At 41.4% G+C, this 19,823-nt stretch overlaps 2 protein-coding genes across 2 annotated transcripts; one reads left to right on the top strand and one right to left on the bottom strand.

The window, feature by feature from the left end:
- Positions 1 to 1,140: 1,140 nt before the first annotated feature.
- Positions 1,141 to 8,075, bottom strand: LOC108672392 (the record flags this gene model as incomplete). The annotated part of the gene is made up of 6 exons (XM_047883847.1): positions 8,057 to 8,075; positions 4,959 to 5,029; positions 3,155 to 4,357; positions 2,358 to 2,894; positions 1,794 to 1,926; positions 1,141 to 1,246 (listed from the first exon to the last, which is right to left on the bottom strand). Coding segments are annotated over exons 2-6 (2,031 nt in total), but the record flags the coding sequence as incomplete, so codon positions are not given.
- Positions 8,076 to 11,681: 3,606 nt separating this feature from the next.
- Positions 11,682 to 16,809, top strand: LOC108672395 (alpha/beta hydrolase domain-containing protein 17B). Its single transcript, XM_018160040.2, has 5 exons — positions 11,682 to 12,625; positions 13,833 to 13,961; positions 15,006 to 15,135; positions 16,015 to 16,147; positions 16,448 to 16,809. Exons 1-5 carry the CDS (start codon positions 12,238 to 12,240, stop codon positions 16,529 to 16,531), a joined length of 864 nt encoding a protein of 287 aa, XP_018015529.1. The 5' UTR covers positions 11,682 to 12,237; the 3' UTR covers positions 16,532 to 16,809.
- Positions 16,810 to 19,823: the final 3,014 nt, after the last annotated feature.

Raw genomic sequence — 19,823 nt, 5'->3', positions numbered from 1 at the left:
CTGCCCCCTGCACCCCTCACCCCCGTACCAGGCAGCTGCCCCCTGCACCCCTCACCCCCGTACCAGGCAGCTGCCCCCTGCACCCCTCACCCCCGTACCAGGCAGCTGCCCCCTGCACCCCTCACCCCCGTACCAGGCAGCTGCCCCCTGCACCCCTCACCCCCGTACCAGGCAGCTGCCCCCTGCACCCCTCACCCCCGTACCAGGCAGCTGCCCCCTGCACCCCTCACCCCCGTACCAGGCAGCTGCCCCCTGCACCCCTCACCCCCGTACCAGGCAGCTGCCCCCTGCACCCCTCACCCCCGTACCAGGCAGCTGCCCCCTGCACCCCTCACCCCCGTACCAGGCAGCTGCCCCCTGCACCCCTCACCCCCGTACCAGGCAGCTGCCCCCTGCACCCCTCACCCCCGTACCAGGCAGCTGCCCCCTGCACCCCTCACCCCCGTACCAGGCAGCTGCCCCCTGCACCCCTCACCCCCGTACCAGGCAGCTGCCCCCTGCACCCCTCACCCCCGTACCAGGCAGCTGCCCCCTGCACCCCTCACCCCCGTACCAGGCAGCTGCCCCCTGCACCCCTCACCCCCGTACCAGGCAGCTGCCCCCTGCACCCCTCACCCCCGTACCAGGCAGCTGCCCCCTGCACCCCTCACCCCCGTACCAGGCAGCTGCCCCCTGCACCCCTCACCCCCGTACCAGGCAGCTGCCCCCTGCACCCCTCACCCCCGTACCAGGCAGCTGCCCCCTGCACCCCTCACCCCCGTACCAGGCAGCTGCCCCCTGCACCCCTCACCCCCGTACCAGGCAGCTGCCCCCTGCACCCCTCACCCCCGTACCAGGCAGCTGCCCCCTGCACCCCTCACCCCCGTACCAGGCAGCTGCCCCCTGCACCCCTCACCCCCGTACCAGGCAGCTGCCCCCTGCACCCCTCACCCCCGTACCAGGCAGCTGCCCCCTGCACCCCTCACCCCCGTACCAGGCAGCTGCCCCCTGCACCCCTCACCCCCGTACCAGGCAGCTGCCCCCTGCACCCCTCACCCCCGTACCAGGCAGCTGCCCCCTGCACCCCTCACCCCCGTACCAGGCAGCTGCCCCCTGCACCCCTCACCCCCGTACCAGGCAGCTGCCCCCTGCACCCCTCACCCCCGTACCAGGCAGCTGCCCCCTGCACCCCTCGTCCTCCTGCACGATGTACTTGGAGAAGCTGTCCAGGATCACGACGGTGTCCTGGGAGCTCCAGCGCAGGTACCTGCGAGGGGACTCATGTTAGTGGCGTGTGTGACTATATTGCTGCAGTATGGACATCATTAATACGGCCACCATTAATACAGCCTCCATTAATACAGCCACCGTTGATACAGCCACCATTAATACAGCCACCATTAATACAGCCACCATTAATAGAGCCACCATTAATACAGCCACCATTGATACGGTAACCATTACTTTACTATACCACCTTTATATAATACAATACCATTACGGCCACCATAAAAACCACAATTAATTGGGTTAAGACTGCAGCATCATTTATACTACCATTGATGTGGTGAATAATTCAATTGTACCAATAATAACGTAGCAATAATGCAGCCATTACTGTAGCCTGCAGTAACTGTCAACACTGCCTCACCTGCGCTTGCCTGGCCTGCAGTAACTGTCAACACTGCCTCACCTGTGCTTGCCTGCCCTGCAGTAACTCACTGCCTCACCTGCGCTTGCCTGGCCTGCAGTAACTGTCAACACTGCCTCACCTGCGCTTGCCTGGCCTGCAGTAACTGTCAGCACTGCCTCACCTGCGCTTGCCTGGCCTGCAGTAACTGTCAACACTGAGGGCCTGCGACAGCCTGCGGGCGCCGCCGCGTTTGCCGTGCCGAGAGAAGATTGGATGCTCGAAGAAGTCCTCCGAGAGCAGCACGCTGCCGCTCCCTGCACCAAACATAATTAATTAAACACAAAATAAACTTAATTGAAACAATAAACGTTATTCCATTGAATATTCATATCACTTGTTGCCACATAGCAAACAACATCTTGCACAGCACTTATTCTCTATGATTTGTTGTCTTTGTTGCACTAAAATTTTAGGTCAATTTAATGAGTCATCAATTACGTATCTACATTGTCTAAATTTTTGTTCAACAGCAAGCCTTTTTCATGTAATTATATGCTTTTGCATTTAATGCAAAGTAATTTAGCACTTCTACAAATAATGTTCAGTGTCCATGTCGCAGTATTGATGTCAATGAAGTAAGTAAATATCCATAATTTATGTGGCTGATGTAATAATATTAAAATAATAAGTGGCCTTAGTTGCTAGCACTTCGAATAATAACAAAATAATACAGCAAGTAACGTACCTTGGTCCCACCTACCCGACACGGCCTGTGTTCTTGAGAGGTCCTCGATGTAGCTGTCAAAAAAATCAAGCTTGTCGCTGCCCGGGGACAGGACGTCCTCCGCCCCCCCGTGGGGGGGAGACACCCCGTTTTTTGGAGCCTCTAGCAGGTCCTCCTTGAGCTCCTCTGAGCTGCATTGTTCAGAAGATGTGGAAGGTTTATTATTAATATTTTCTGTTGTCAATTCCGTGTTTACTAATGTGTTTTCATTGTGGGATTCAGACTCTGACTTTCTATTTTCAGTTTCAGTTTCATGTTTTTCCTGCAAATTTTCACTTTCACTTGGCTTTTCATTGCAGGAGTTGGTTTTGTTTGGGCAGCTTTTGTCTGCAAGATTAACGTCCTGTGAAAGTTTGGTCTGCGGGTGCAGGGTCTCTGATTCCGAAGTTTCCATGGATGAGTTATTTTCGGTGGGTTTTTCCCCGTTACAGACTAAATGCTCGTCATCCATACTAGTTTTTCTTTCTTTTGAGATATTTTGCGACCCTTCCATTGAACCTGGAATAAATTGTGCTTTAATTAAAAAATTTCATGCTTGGGAAAAATAATGTTTGGTCTCTCCAGTATCATCATGAAGCTGTAAAGCAGATTCCAGCAAATATTGCATGTATAATATCCAAAAATCACGTAAATAATCTTACCAGAATTACAGCATTTTGAATATTGCATACAAAAATTATAAACAAAAGGTACCGAAGTTTCTCAATGTCAGACCTGGAAAAAAATAAAACAAACAGCAAGAGTTTGCCTTCACTCACTTTCTCCAGCATCTAACACTCCATTCTTCAAGGCAGGTGCTGCGTCTTTGGCTTCAGTAGCAGCAGGTAAAGAAATACTGCGCGTGTCATACTTCATACCATTCTGCCAATAGCTTGAAAAACTAGTCTCAAAATTGCCAATTTCTTGCTCTTTCTTGAATATTTCCTTCTTGCAGGCATTGTACCATCCTTTGAGCAAGTGTATACACGATTTGAGTGTTGATTTGAAGAAGTCTTGCTTGGTTTTAGCACTGCTTGTTGATGCAGACATGGTCTCAAGTTTGATGACAGCATCCAGCAGCGGAAGATGACTTGTATGGAACATGTCAATGACTTGAAGTTGTAGCCCAACACTCGCAGCGTATTGATCAAAGTGCGTGTACACATCTGCAATGTTGCGCATGAAAGCCATGGTTTGATATAGACGGTTCTCTTTAGTGTAACCCTTCAAACTCTGAGCCATCTGGCTGCCTAGAAGTATAAGCGTGTCATCCGTCTTACAGATTATATCCACTTCAGAGTCCGTAAAAGCTGGCATCAGTTCACGCTGAAATTCCTCCACAATGGCAACATCGGTGAAAGTGAGAGATGTAGGGTGCACAGCATAGGAGCTTTTTTGATGAGATCCAGGGTAGCCATCATCACCATTGAGATGCGCAGAGCTGGATGATGAGGAAAGATTAGGATATCCACGGCTCATGCCTGTGAGGTATCCACTCTCCCTTATATTTGGCAAAGGAGCAGCGACAGTCTGTGGGTAGGCCTGAGAAGGAGGAGTGCAGTGCTTCTGATGTTCAATGATGTTCTCAAGTTTGGGTATCATGAATGTATCACAACGTGAACACTTAATAGGTTCCTCAGACCTGCCACTGTGGAGTCGAGGTTTGTCGTCATCGCTTGCCTCAGGCATGTCATGGTGGCTCAGCGCCTCTGCACACTTAGGCTCTGGAGCAGCCATTCTCTGTGGCTCATGCCTCGGATGCATGTAGTGCTCCGAGTACTTGGAAGAGGCCTCATAGTCTCGGTGTGAGTATTCAGGATAGGCATTCATTTGTTTAATTTTCTTTGTGTATGAGGAGCGAGCAGCATGACGAGCTCTGTATGCTTCTCTATGAGCCAGCATAATGTGTCTGTTGACGTGCAGGAGGGACTTGGGGCAATAGGGACATTGTTGCTTCACCCGTGACTTGTAGGACCGGCTGTCTGCTCAAACAAAATATGGGTAAATGAAACTATGTTGACTCTTTAATTTGACTTATTATCCTATGTTAGCCTTCAAAATCACAAAAATTTAATTTCTATGCAAATTTGCATGGTCTTATTAGGATCAGAGATTGATTTGACACATGTGTACCGTATATAAATTTCTATTGTATGCCTTGGTTTGAGATAAACAGTCAAAAATCAAGATGAGAACAATTTTAGATTATCTTGGTTACTACTCACTTGTACCCCATGAGAAATGATCATTAGATTATTAAACATGAGAAACATGGATTGAAAATACAGATGTGTATCAGTGGAAATACTCTTAAAGACATCATTCAAAGAATGAGTTAACACATTCCCGCCTATAAGGCAATATGTGTACCAACAATTATATTTCACTGCTGTGTATTGGAACACCAGTGCACCAAACTCAATATTTTACACAGTTTTGATATAACACATAAAACACAAAATTTTGTCAGTAAACTTTCCCTTTTAGAATATTTGGGTTCACACAAAAGGTTGATTTCCAAATCTGGGGAGCATGGATATCATGTTAATCCAGCTGAGCTATCTGAACACGGAAACAACCAACCTTCAATGTCAAAGTCCCTGAAGCCCTTACGAGTTCCATAGGCTCGATCCATTGTAGCAACTTGTCTGAAACAAAGAATTCTCGTCAGTAATATTACAAAACACCCAAAGAAACTAGAACAACTGGAACAATAACCTTAAGTGAACACATCAGTTAAATCACCTGAACTTGAATTGGATATTAAACAACAAAATTCTAAATCTCCTGTGATAATTTTAAGGACAAAAAAACGCACTTGAAGAAATCTTGGCACTGATTTTCAACTATTATCTACTTTAAAAGCCTAGAGATTATTTAGTGGAGAGTTTGAAACAAACTCAAATAGTAATTGGCTGACAAGGCAAGCTATGGAAGCTGAAGTAGGTTCAAGTTTATCTTATGCTCAAGTCCATAGTGACAAACCATAGATTTTTTGGAATCAGTTCATTTTTAATTTCCTCTTTGACTTGAGATTTGAAGCTATTTTTTATGTGCGCTAATGCTGGTATTCACAATGCTTTATTAGTCTACTAATAAGACTCAAAAATAAACTTGAGGGAGAGTTTAAAAAAGTCTCTGATTGGATGCCATGATCTGATAAACAATGTTGATTTCACTACTTTGAAAAATAATGTACAATACAATTGATGGTGCTATTGGTCACCAAATTTAATTTTATAAATAAGTATTCAAAGGGAAATTCTAATATTAACCTTTTAATTTTATTATAAGAATATTTCCATCTTATATATTAATATTTTTATAATTCTTTCCTAAAAAGTCAAAAGAATCACATTGATCAATACTTTGCATAAATTTTTACATACGGTACATTTCATTGTAGAAGTTTTAGTCTAGATTTAGTCTAAAATCCAACTTTGCAATCAGTCAAGCTGATAGAAGAAGTTATGTAGAGACATGAGGCATGAACAATTTTATAATTAAGTTCAAAAAACATATGGTTCAAATATAATTTTTGCATATAGTACACAATTTTATTTTATACTACAGCAATCCCTTGATTAGCACAGTTTTGAATACCGCGGTTTTGATTAATGCGGAAAAAAAATTTGCGATCTACCCTTAATCTACGCGGTGCCAGTTTTGATTAGCGTGACTTTTTTTTCACAACGCATCATTTTCTCGCCTCTAGCCAGAGGTGTTACACTCGTAACAAAAGTATTACTTTTTGCTTATTAGATCTTATGTTGTTACTTTTGTTACAACTTTTGGAAAAATTTGCCTGTTGTTACGTACTTTATGAATTTCAGCCAATAATTCTTTAAATAAGGTCCCGTTCCGTAGGCACTTGTGCTGACTACAGAGTCGGTTTAACCGCGCCTTCCTGCAATTGACCACGAACATGCTTACGAAGAAGATGAAAAGGAGACAGAAGAAAAAGAAATGGCTCATAAAGAAATTTCTAGTAAAAAACTTGCAGAATTACTCACTGCAATTGAAAAAACTAAAGAAATCATAAGAGAATATTGGATTTGTTTTTCAGTAAAAAATAAATGTTAATTCATTTGCATTTCTTTTATTTATTTCCCCTATTATTTAGAAAAAATATGAATTTTAGTGAAAAAAAAATTATTTAACTTTGCTATTTTTGAGGATTCATTATAAATATTCCCATATATTCTTAAGCTTGATTAGCACATTTTTGCTTAACACAGTAAAACTCGGGGATTTATTAACCGCGTTAATCAAGGGATTGCTGTATTCCTATACAATATGCGTTTTTTTTACAACGCTTTACATTATTTTGTATAATTTTATTATTATTTTATATAATTTTATTATGATTTTATATTATTTGTTATCAATATTTACATCATTTTATATTTTATCATAATCTAACATAATTGTACATTATTTTACATTATTTCTTTTGGTTTGTCCAGAGGCTTAAATTTCTGATTTGGTGCTTCAAATCTATTTAACCTTAATCCTATAGGCTCAGGCTTACTTGCTCAATGCAGAAACCTAAGACATTAAGACAAGTTTTTAAAGGAAGGAGTAAGGACTAGTTATAGGACTTACAATCTATTATCATTCATTTATTTCAGGCATGAAATAGGAATAGGCTACACCGTACCTTGTGCCTTACTGAGCAATAATTTAAGCCTTTCCTTCTTCTTTAAAACTACAAGATTTTTTCTAGCTAATGTATATACATATTGAAGATTATTAGGCTAAAATACCTGCTTGGTTTTCCAGAAAGGCTGGTAAGTTTGCTAGTTGAACTATCTACTATTTAATGTTAACACAATTATATACCTGTCTCTTATACACATCTAGATGTGTATAAGAGACAGNATTACAAGACATCCCGCCCTTTAAACAGTCTGTCAGAGGAATTCCAGCTGGCCACGGCGGGTACTGTCTCTTATACACATCTAGTGTTTTGGCAGTATTTTGACGCGCAAATGTATGACGTCACCATTTCAACCATCAACAAACGCATGGAACTAAAACAAAGCTTAATATAAAGGAAAAGCTGGAGAGGTGACGGAATTACCCACAATGTCGGAATATACCGCGTTTACCCTAAATCATAGTGACAAAGCAGAGAGTTTTTTAGACTCTCCCTCAAGTTCATTTTTGAGTCCTATTAGTAGACCAGTAAAGTATCATGGATACCAACATTATCATACTTAAGAAATTGGTTAAAATCTTGAGCAAATGAGGAAATTAAAAATGAACTGATTCTAAAAAAGCTCTAGTTTGCCACTATGCGCCTAAATGAGCACAATTCAACATCAAATTCTGTAATTCATCTATATAAAGTTCATTTTTTCCATTGAAGTTCAAATAAATAACTATGATATTCATGTCATACAGTCAGGCTCATTACTTATATATCCTATTTAGTTGTGTTGTGTTGTGTCAACTTGTGAGTTGTGTGCTGACTCCTGACTGGCTGACTCTTGACTGGACTGCTGACCGCGGGTCAAAAAAAAACTTGACCTGCTGTTTAGTAGATTCGACAACTTTAAAGGAAATAAAATGACAAAAATCATTAATATTAATACTAAGGAATCAGTTGCATCAAGATTTAGAACATTTTTATCAAATTTTGAGCTTATTCAGCGCATTCAACCTTGAACCTACCTGAAAACCGAAACGTAAACAAACCCTGATGCCTAACTCCAATAGACATTCAAATATTATTTGAGTGTCTATATCTTGCTATTATTAGCCGGGTAACGGGTTGAATTCATTCGGAATAAGAAGTATTATCACCTCTACAACATGTTTTTGATAATAAACGCCAAGAATCAATTTCCAACACTGCAAAAATAAAATAATGTGATCGCTCCTATGAGCATTAATTGATCCGGCATATTGGTGACTACAAAGCAATGTACACCAGGATATGGGAATTAAATTTCCTTGAGATCAGTTTTGAGTTGCAAAGAATAATCCCAGATCGATCCATTTTGCATATGTAGCTGAGGTTACGATTCGGCAGTAAGTGCAGTGGCTTCAGCTACCGTGCACGCACATCTGTCAGACTTTTTCGACTGCACAGCTGGGCTTCATAATTTCAACACAAGTTTCCTCGGCCAAAATAAATATAATCTCAACTGAGAATCAACAACCTATTCAAGTTTGATCGGTATACTGTAATCAGTATACTGATCGGGTATAATGTAATCTGAAGCTATGCTGTAGCTTTCTAGCCCATTTCTCTTAATAAAAGCTTAATATCTCCGCACATACAAGACAGATACCAAAAGCTACCACATACATGATAAAAAAAGCTACCATTCGTTGACTCCATTAACAGCTGAATTCAAGTTACCATTGATTTCAAGTAAAAAAAAAAGACCAGTAAAACCTATAGTTATGTCTATGTCGCTCTGCAGAGTTAATTAAACTAAAAATGCAAAAAATGATAGGCAAGTTCACACCGGACCGAAACCGTAACCGACAGGTAAAGGAAGACAATAGATAAAAGAGTACTCATTTTGTTCACATTGATTGTTTTAAAACAACTGGAGTGAATGCTGATCGAAATGGAAAGTTGTTTAATTGCAAAAAGATCCTCGGAAACCCAGCGCACTCATTTTAATGACAATAATAATAATAAACCTAATAATAATAATAATAATGATAATAATAATAATAATTATAATAATAATAATGATGATGATGATAATAATAATAATAATAATAATAATAATAATAATAATAATATGCATACTAATAATAACAATAATAATGATAATATTATAATAATAATGATAATAATAATAGCGTTAGGCCTGTCGCCGACTCAAGTCATCGTCAGTTTAGCTAAAAAAGATCCGGTCGAGGAACATGCTTTCAGATCTCCTGTGGATAAGTCACCAAAAGTGCAAGATCGGCGATAGGCCGCATCAGGCCCATCATTCAGCGCCGACATCACTATGATATGATATGCAAACCGAACATTTACAGCTTGTTGCATGTCTCGAACACGCAACTCACTGCTTTAATATCCTCAGTGCCTAACCGCTCGGCCGCCTCGTCGATTCTGACCACAACTGTCCCAGGTAGCTGGGATCGAACCCTGAACTCACTGCTCTAATCCAGGTACTTCGAACTCTGGTACTCTAATCACCAGGTCTATACAAAAACGCATAAAATTACTTGGACAATATATAACTTTTTAGGAGAAAATTCTATTTTATGCACACTAGATGTGCAATTTCCTTGGCCCAGATGTGGCCAATGGTTACAGTTCAGAGTACCAAGATTGGAGCTGAGAGGTGCGGGTTCGATCCCAGCTCTGTGCGTCTGTTTCTGTTCAGAATCGGCGAGGAGGCCGGGCAATTAAGCACAGCAAAATTGAAGCATTGAGTTGCGTGTTCAAGACCGCAACAAGCTGTAAATGTTCTGCATTGCTCCGAGTATGAACGCCTTCAAAAACAGACTAGACGAAGCTATGCAGGAGCATATGTTCAGTCTTAAAATGCCAGCAACTTCCGGACCAGGCAATAAGTCCAGCAGCTATCTCAGTCAATCGTCAGCTATGGAAAGATCGGGTTCCAAAGTCTGGATCCCTTGTGAATCAAGTCACGAAAAATTCAAGAATCGGCAACAGGCCATGGGCCTATTTCTTCGGTGCCGACACTTCTATTCTATTCTTAGGAATCGGCGACAGGCCTAATGGACGCTGAAACCGCTCTCATCATGAGAAAAGTACTAATAATAATAATACTTAATCTCCACCAATCATTTAATTCCTACTTTATTCCTATTCCTAGAAACTTCTTAATTTGCTCGTACTTAATTATTCGAAAGGTGGAACAAAGTGGTACGGGGGCTTGTCCTGAATTGATAATGTATATATATCCTTTCAAATGTATGATTTTGCCCCCTCCCACTGTCGCAGCTCCCACCGTCCACGGTCGTAGTCTCACAGAATAGATAATAAGATGCATAAAAACATTACTATGCAAAATTAAAGTTTATTTTGAAGTCATCAATTTCCTTTATTGTTTCCTAGCTGAGTATCCCTCCACCGTCTGATAACGCATGCACATTGTACTGATAATGCATTGTACAAAGTGGAAGGAAACGGATATTATACTGTATTAATTTAAATCTCCTGCTTGGAGGTTTTTCATGTCGGTGAAGAATGATTATATCATAATAGGACGCGGGAAAACGTAACAGCAGCAAAGCGTGGAGAAGATTCCTGTAAATTCACTGAAAAAGTACACGAATTAACGGTTCAGTCTAACTATTTACCTTATAAAGGCAAAGATGTATAATACTCCTCGCGAAAATAATCCCTTAAAAACAGAGATGAGTTATACCTTAACAATCAGAGACGTGTTATACCTTAACAATGGGAGGCGTGTTATACCTAAACAATAAGAGGCGTATTATGCCTTAACAATCAGAGACGTGTTATGCCTTTACAATCAGACGTGTTAGTCAAAAGTCAGAGAAATGTCAATCAATCAAAACTTCTAAAATCCACGTACACAAATTTTCGAATGCGGTGTGCTAACGTCGCGTGACTGGGATTGGTCCGCAGTTATGTCGTCTCGGGTGACTGCAATAAATGCCTCGTTGTGTACGCAGTTCTCTACGTCTCTGAATAAATGCCACACCACGTAATTTTTCTACGTAAACTGTGGAGAAAAAGCGGGTCGAGTGAGAAAATTTTAAGCAGCGTCGAGTGAAAATTTCGTTCAATTTTATGGAAGAGCTTGGAGTGACAAACATTATATGCTTTTAGAATCAACGTGCGTGAATCCTCTCGTACAATAGAATTTATATGTGACTTTTGAAATTTTATTTAGCCAAAACTTTATGAAAAGACCAAATGTCATGCCATAGAGCGATCAAACTTTGACGCATTATACTAGGAAAATGTAATTAACTTAAGCCACTAACCATATAACTAATTTCTCTTAGCCTATAAGTAAACCCCATTACGTGACCGTGAATTAAATTAGCTGGACAAAATATAAAATAAAATATAGACATGCCAAGCCAAGAATAAGAAATCAGTGAATGAGTAATACTTCCTCTATAATGCGTTAAGATTACCTCCTAATCTTTGCTCCTCGAGTAGCTCGTGATAACAATTATCTACTTAAGTCATGACGATCGTTGGATCAAAGTCCACCCGTAACATTACTTTCAATTTTTTTCTTCGAATTACTATCCATTACTTATGAGCATACAAGCTTACAATAATATAATGCATTTCTTTCGTGGCCTAAAATCTCAGTTCAGTGTTACAGGAAGTGCTGATGGCTGACTATATATGGGATTCGAACACTTTTATGGCTTCGTTTTGCGCAAGTATTGAAAGAGGTGCAAGCAATCACCTATATTAAATCAGTTTTGTAACTATTTGCTGCTGTAAATAAAATTTAAAATTTATCGATTTTTGTAGATTGTTTGATGGTACGTTGAAAAAATTAAGGCTGGAAACTTATGTCACTTATGTGATCAACGGAATCGAACTCGTCCCAGTTATGACTAGCCAGTGAGAAGTGATTGTTTACATTCGCTATCTGTTATATAGATTCTCAATAAATTATTCCCCAATGATAACAGAGTACGACGTAGGCCTCTGTTCATTGTTCTACTGCTTGTGTCTTGGAAGAAGAGTCTTCCCATCGTCGTTTACAGCAACATTACTCATAAGTTCTGACTTGAACAAACGGACTTGTTCAAAGCCCATTTCTCGCCTATCCCTAGACGAACGTAGTGTCCTAGAGCCAGCCAGCTTATGACGAAGTGCCTAAGTATATTTTATATCTGTTAGCTGTTTCAATATAAAATAAACATGAACGGCCTAAGCATCCGCGACATATGCTGCTTATTCTGCTGGCCACCTTGCCCATCAAGTATAGCCTCAAAGATGGCTTTCATTCCACCTGAACCAACTTACAGTTTCACTCCAGTGGCTGAAGGCAGCAGCAAAATGTCTTTACATCTCACTGAAAAAGCTGAATGGCAGTTCACTGACAAAGAAAAGGAGTGCATTGAAGTGTTCTACACTCGCACCAACAGAGGGAACACAATCTCCTGCATGTTTGTGAGGTGTTCTCCCACAGCTCGCTACTGCATCCTCTTCTCGCACGGCAACGCTGCTGATCTTGGGCATATGAGCAGCTTCTATCTTAGTTTAGGCACTCGTATTGACTGCAATATATTCAGCTATGATTATTCAGGTAAGTCAATGTCTTTTATAAGATTTTCAAATGATAATATGTAATTTATCAAGCCAAATTTATTACTATTGTGGTAAAGATAACAGAAAAGTATTCTCTGTATTCTATGATTAAAATATTTTAGTTATTGATAATGCTAAAATATTTATAATGTAAATTGCTTTTTTGAATAAATTAAAATTTTGTTATTCAATTACATTGTTTAAGTTTAATGAGCAATTAGATAGGAGATAATTCATTTAAAAGAAAACTTATAACTTTAAATGAGACAGAAAAGCTCCTGTTGAGTGTTCTGATATGACCATTATAGAAACTTGAGCAAAAGCCATGACTCAATTTTATAGATTTTACCTGTTTGCCTGTCCCTTTGAGAGTTCTGTGTGAGTGTGTCCTTGCCTAATTTCTTCCATAAAAAATAAGGACTTATATTATTAGTCTGATTATGTTGCAAGTTAGCAAGGAATTGAAAAGCTAAGAAAATGCCAAGCAAATTCACCACATTAATATTGAAAACGTTTCGGAGTCCAGCTCCAGCATCAGTTCAACAATCTAAAAATGAATAAAATTCTTATTAATTTTTAGGTTGTCAAACTGATGATGGAGCTGGACTCAGAAACGTTTTCAATATTGATATGCTGAATTTTCTTGGTGTTTTCTTTGCTTTTAAATGCATAGAAAAAAAAATAAGGAAAACTACACATTCTTGGCTGCATTTCTGATATAATCAACCAAAAAATAGCAATTTTTAAATACCTATTTTTTGGAACATTTTGCCCAATATTCCATTTTGTCATGGGAAGCCCTCCTTGAAAGCTGGGCAGAAGCCTTCTGTGAATGATAATTTTGAAGATATAGTATTCATAAAATGCAGAGTCATTTTATGAGCATTTTTCCTGCAACTGAACTGGACTTCAGTTATAAAATCTCTTCATTAGTCTCCCCTCTGGCAATTATTTTGCAGCCTCTACTTAAAGATATGTATATTTAGTTTATCTATGTTTTCATTCAAGAACAGAGAATTTCTTATACTGACAATTTTCTTATTATTAATTAAATATATAAAAAATAATTTTCATATTCTCTGGTTTCATAAGCAGGTTTCTTCAATTTTAGCTTGATTAAAGGAATAAATTGTGCCATCCTATACTAATTAGTTTTTCTAAGTATATATAAGTAATAAAATCCTAATCAGTTCTCCTCTTTACAGGCTATGGAGTGAGCTCTGGGAAGCCCTCTGAGAAGAACCTCTACTCAGACATCCAGGCAGCCTGGGATGCCCTTAGAACTCGCTATGGTGTCAGCCCCGAGAACATCATCCTCTACGGCCAGAGCATTGGTGAGTCATGTATCATCATAGTATCATTGATAGTATTGTGAAGTATCATCATAGTATCATAGATAGTATTGGTGGAGTATCATCATAGTATCATTGATAGTATTTAGAACTCGCTATGGTGTCAGCCCCGAGAACATCATCCTCTATGGCCAGAGCATTGGTGAGTCATATATCATCATAGTATCATTGATGGTATTGGTGAAGTATCATCATAGTATCACAGATATTGGTGAAGTATCATCATAGTATCATAGATAGTACCTATTGAAGTATCATCATAGTATCATTGATAGTATTGCTGAAGTATCATCATAGTATCATAGATAGTATTGGTGAAGTATCATCATAGTATCATAGATAGTATTGGTGAAGTATCATCATAGTATCATAGATAGTATTGGTGAAGTATCATCATAGTATCACAGATAGTATTGGTGAAGTATCATCATAGTATCACAGATAGTATTGGTGAAGTATCATCATAAAGTAAAAGTGGGTGTTGCTAACCTTTGGTGTGTCTCATCACAGAGCAGCAGTTGAATTGCACTGTTATGTTCCTTGTGTTTCTGGTGAATAATTTCAACAGTGGTTCCTACTTCAAGTATCAGGAGTTATTCGCTACTTCTATTGGCATTTTCTTAGCTTTTAAATTCTTGGTAAAGTTACAATTCAAACTGAGTAATGGCATATGTATTTACCATATCATCACAGAGCAGGGGTTGCCAACCTTATATTTACTACGCACATATTAGAATATGCGGTAGGTAGTATTTGCATTTTATTTTACTCAATTGGCAATGAATAATTATTTCCAGTACATGTATATACTGCTTCAATGTAATAACTTCCTGCAACAAAGTGTGCAACAACTGTCAACTGTTGCAAAGATTATTTTGCATTAGGCAATATACTTTTTTTTTGGGAAATTAAAAATTAGTAGTACCTATTTTTGCAACTACAATAACCTTGTATGAGGAATATTCTTGGGAAGATTAATAGTAATGAATAAACTAGTATGGATTAACAATGTATTTATTGTGACAGGCACGGCAGCTACTGTGGACCTAGCGTCCCGGTACGAGGTGGGCGCTGTCATCCTGCACTCTCCGCTGATGTCGGGCATCAGGGTGCTGTTCAATACGAAGCGAACCTGGTTCTGTGATGCCTTCCCCAGGTGAGTGATGCTGTGGGATGCCTGCAGCATCCGGGTGCTGTTCAATACGAAGCGAACCTGGTTCTGTGATGCCTTCCCCAGGTGAGTGATGCTGTGTGATGCCTGCAGCATCAGGGTGCTGTTCAATACGAAGCAAACCTGGTTCTGTGATGCCTTCCCCAGGTGAGTGATGCTGCGTGATGTCTGCAGCATCAGGGTGCTGTATTCTTCTAAGTTAACTCCTACGCAAGGTAATGCTGCCCCAGGATACCAAAGTGAATGGGCAAATTGACTAGGATATTTTCCTGTGCTGGTATATCAAACTGAATTATTGAATAGAATTACTGTATTAAATTATTGAATAGAATAATTGTATTGAATTATTGAAAAGAATTACTGTATTAAATTATTGAAAAGAATAATTGTACCTACTGAATTATTGAATAGAATTACTGTATTGAATTATTATATTGAGTTATTGTTTTTTTTAAATTAAATTCCACCTTAGAGCTTGAGTTTATTGTATTTCAAGCATTTACCATCTGTTGTGTAGCCACTACAACTCGGCGGCGACTCCCCACCTCGCCTCCACAATCCTCATGATTCTTCGCATTCCTATACCTTTTAATTTGTGGAAATAAGTTCTATTGTATCTTATGTTTCTTATGTGTTACCATGAGCACCATAACCATGGCTTTTTATTGCGAGCACTGTACACATGACCCACTTTAATGACTAATGACCCACTACCGTGCGCAGTATCGAGAAGGTGGGCAAGATCACTTCGGTCTATTATCACGTCAATGAGACTATTGACGTCTATCACGTCAATAAGGTCTATTATCTCTTATGTTTCTTTTGTGTTACCATGACCCACCCTAATGACCCACTTGTGCGCAGTATCGAGAAGGTGGGCAAGATCACGTCACCCGTGCTTGTCATCCACGGCACGGAGGACAACGTCGTGGACTTCAGCCACGGCCTCGCCATCCACGAGCGCTGCAAGCGGCCTGTTGAACCCCTGTGGGTTGAGGTGAGCCCCTGTGGGTTGAGGTGAACTCCTGTGGGTTGAGGTGAGCCCCTGTGGGTTGAGGTGAGCCCCTGTGGGTTGAGGTGAGCCCCTGTGGGTTGAGGTGAGCCCCTGTGGGTTGAGGTGAGCCCCTGTGGGTTGAGGGGAGCCCCTGTGGGTTGAGGTGAGCCCCTGTGGGTTGAGGTGAGCCCCTGTGGGTTGAGGTTCCAATAATATCAGCTAAACCTTTTAAACTCCCCAACCTACAACTTCTATGCCCCCCATTGACCTCTCATGTCCCCACTAACCCCCTCCTCCCCCCAGGGCGCGGGCCACAACGACGTGGAGCTGTTCTCGCAGTACCTGGAGCGTCTGCGTCAGTTCGTCAACAGCGACCTGGGCAATTGACGGTCACAGCCACCACCTCCACAGCACCACAGCAAGCCTCAGCACTGCTGTGGTGCTGCTGCTGCTAATACCCTACAGCACCTCCTCTATAACTCGGGACCACAGCAGCCGTGCAGTGAGGACCACAGCAATAAAAAGTCTGGCGGTCCACAGACGTTGAACAGCAGCAATGAAGGGGGTGGTGGCTCTAGCGCTACAGCTGTTTGTGGCAGCGCTACAGCTGTTTGTGGCAGCGCTACAGCTGTTTGTGGCAGCGCTACAGCTGTTTGTGGCAGCGCTACAGTCTGTGGCAGCTGTACGGATGCCCCTGACAGCTCTAAGACAAGTACGTGTTGTAAAAATCTTCATAAAAACTGCAGCTGTAAGAGCAGCAATAAGAACAGTCCCAGTGACCATCAGTGTTGCTGCTGCTGTAAACGTAACAGCTGCAGGCGACATAAACGCTGCAGCAACTGTAGCAGCTGTAACAGAGGTACACGGGAGCGAGCGCAGTACCAAGAAAGACGACGATCTAGCAAAGACAGAAGTGACAAAGGCGACAAAGACAGGAAGTCTAGCGATAAATCCTCTGATTATTGCAAGAAAAGTCGCTGCAAATCTGATGACAAAAACAGCAAACGTAAAAGCAGAGACTTGAACAACAGCGATACAAATCCCAGCTCTGAACGACTGAGCAGCAACAGCAGCAGGCGTAGCAGCGACTGTTCTTGTTACAGTTGCAGAGAACGGCGTTGCTGCAGACGTAGGCGCAGTGATGCGTCTGCTACTGGCAGTGTTACAAGTGCTGCAAGTGTACTAGTATCGACAGCTAGTGCTACAAGAGCTGTTACATCTGTTAACACTAATGCTGCAAGCCTTGCTAATGATTGTGGCAAGACGAATGTTGCAACGTCAAGTAATGTTGCAAGAGCGGCTTCTTCCGCAAATGCTGCTAATGTTACAAGGGCAGTTGGCGCAACATTGGACGATGTGTGGCAGTTGCAAGACAACCAAGTCCCTGTTGGTGGTGGCTTGCTCCATGTGGCTGTAGATGGCGAAAGCCATGTGGCTGTAGACAGCCAAAGCCACGTGGCTGTACACGGCGAAATCCATGTGGCTGTAGATGGCGAAAGCCACGTGGCTGTGGACAGCCAACGCCAGCTTGCTGAGGACATCAATAGCCATGTGGCTGAAGACAGCAAAAGCCATGTGGCTGTAGACGGCGAAAGCCATGTGGCTGAGGCGAAGCCATGTGAGCAGCACCAGCTGCTGCCAGCGGACGATGGCTACCTCTACAACGGCTCCTTCAGGTGGAGCAGGACCTCCTACAGCAAGCGTGGCACCCCGCGCCGGAGGCTGGGTAGCCTCGACCTTGATTGGCTGCTTCCTCGACCAATCAGAGCGCGGCGTCGTCGTAGCCGCGCCGGTATCTGTGATACCAACAAGCAGGGTGTCCCCAACGACTGCAGTACCGGTGACACCAGGTCAGAGGGCGACGTCTCGCTGCTTAGGAAGAAATCCCGCGGCTTTTCTTTCCTTGCCTTCCTTGGTGGCAACACCGTGAAGGTGGACGAGGCTCGCTGCGATGGCAACACTGCTAAGGTGGAAGAGGCGCGCCGTGATGGCAACACTGCGAAGGTGGAGGAGGCTTGCCGCGATGGCAACACCGTGAAGGCGGATGAAGCGCACCGCGATGGCAACACTGTAAACGCCTCTGACGTTGAGTTCAACACTGGCAACGTTGACATCACAGTTGACAGGGACGTCGGTGATGATAAAATTATGATGATGCTGGAATCATCAACCACGATGAACAGTTAAACTGATGTTGGTGATGTAAATAATAAATATTATACATCATCCCAGCCAGGGATGTCTCGGTAGCTGGTAGTGCTAAGTGAACCCCTCAACCCTCATAATAACCCCTCTTCGGACCCCTGTGTGAACCCCTGAATATTATGCATCTTCAAGATTAGGGTTTTAAAATTTTTTGTTCAATAAAGTAATGTGTTTTTATTGGGGGTCCAGGGAACGCGTATATATGACTCACTTTTGTCAGAATTTTGATTTAGTTTTGGGGGCTACTGTCCCCCTGATTTTTGTGTGTGTTTATTGTAGTTATTTTCCTGTAAGACTTTCTTGTGTACATAGCCTGACTCACTTCAGCCTGACCCACTTGTGTATTAATAAGCTATTTCCTTGACTCACTTCCGTGCATATGATTATTGTACGAGTTTTGTCCAAATTTTTACCCACTTAGCTATATTTTACTGTCTAAAGTCATGTCAAGTTGACTTTGGCTTGTCATGCTTATTTGTCTTGACTCAGTTTTGCTCGGCTACGTGTAGGAAGTGTGTCACTATTGGGACATGACACACTTATTTCTCTCTATGCACGCTGCACTTGCCGTGTTGATTATTTTGTTGTTCAGGGAAATTTTTGATGTAACCTAAACATTCAACTTTCACCCCAAACATGTTTCAACTTCAACCTTCATATTTTTATAACATATTTCAACTTCAATTTTCAACCTTAATTTATTTCAACTTCAGCTTTCAACACAAACTTGTTTCAACTTTCAACCCAAACTTATTTCAACTTCAACTGTCAACATAAACATATTTCAACTTTCAACCTAAACATATTTCAACCTCAACTTTCTACACAAACTTATTTCAACTTCAACTTTCAACCCAAACTTATTTCAACTTCAACTTTCAACCCAAACTTATTTCTACTTCAACTTTCAACCCAAACATATTTCAACTTTCAACCTTAACTTATTTCAACTTGAACATATTTGATGAACATGAAGACTTGATGTGCCTTCATGTCCAGTTACACTCACAGCAATCAGTGGCTCATTGTCCCAAATACAGATTCACTTTTTTTGCCCATTTTTTGACTCAGTTTGGGCCCGGCAAAAGCTGGTATCAGTGCTACGTGCGTGCGGTGGGTACAAAAGTGTGTCAATATTTGGACAATTTAGTCCACTTATTTATTTGAGTGATATGTTAATAGCTAACCTCTGCTTGACTCTCCGTAGGAATAGCACTGCAATCATAGCCTTGTACAGTCCTGGTAGGAATAGCGTTGTGAATAAGACTTCGCCTTTGTTAGACCTACAATCCTCGTAGGAATAGCATTACAAGGGGAATGTTATAATAGCTTGACAATAATAACTGAATGAGACTGTCCGAATTTAGCCGTANATGTTGCTGTGCATGTTGTTAACATGTACGTCGACCTGCATGTTCCAGTCCTCATAACTTAATTCTTTTCATTGCAAAACATGTATATATGAAATTAAATC

This window comes from Hyalella azteca, unplaced genomic scaffold, assembly GCF_000764305.2.
Source record: "Hyalella azteca isolate HAZT.00-mixed unplaced genomic scaffold, Hazt_2.0.2 contig13827, whole genome shotgun sequence".
Lineage (NCBI taxonomy): Eukaryota > Metazoa > Arthropoda > Malacostraca > Amphipoda > Hyalellidae > Hyalella > Hyalella azteca.
Note: the sequence above shows the minus strand (reverse complement) of the source record. Positions and strands in the feature narration are given on the sequence as shown.

Bases quoted from the DNA above. Each gene is read 5' to 3' on its own strand.
- LOC108672395 (XM_018160040.2), top strand. From the start codon at position 12,238: ATGAACGGCCTAAGCATCCGCGACATATGCTGCTTATTCTGCTGGCCA. The intron at 13,962-15,005 runs GTGAGTCATGTA...TTATTGTGACAG, and splicing joins CCTCTACGGCCAGAGCATTG to GCACGGCAGCTACTGTGGAC. The intron at 15,136-16,014 runs GTGAGTGATGCT...ACTTGTGCGCAG, and splicing joins TTCTGTGATGCCTTCCCCAG to TATCGAGAAGGTGGGCAAGA.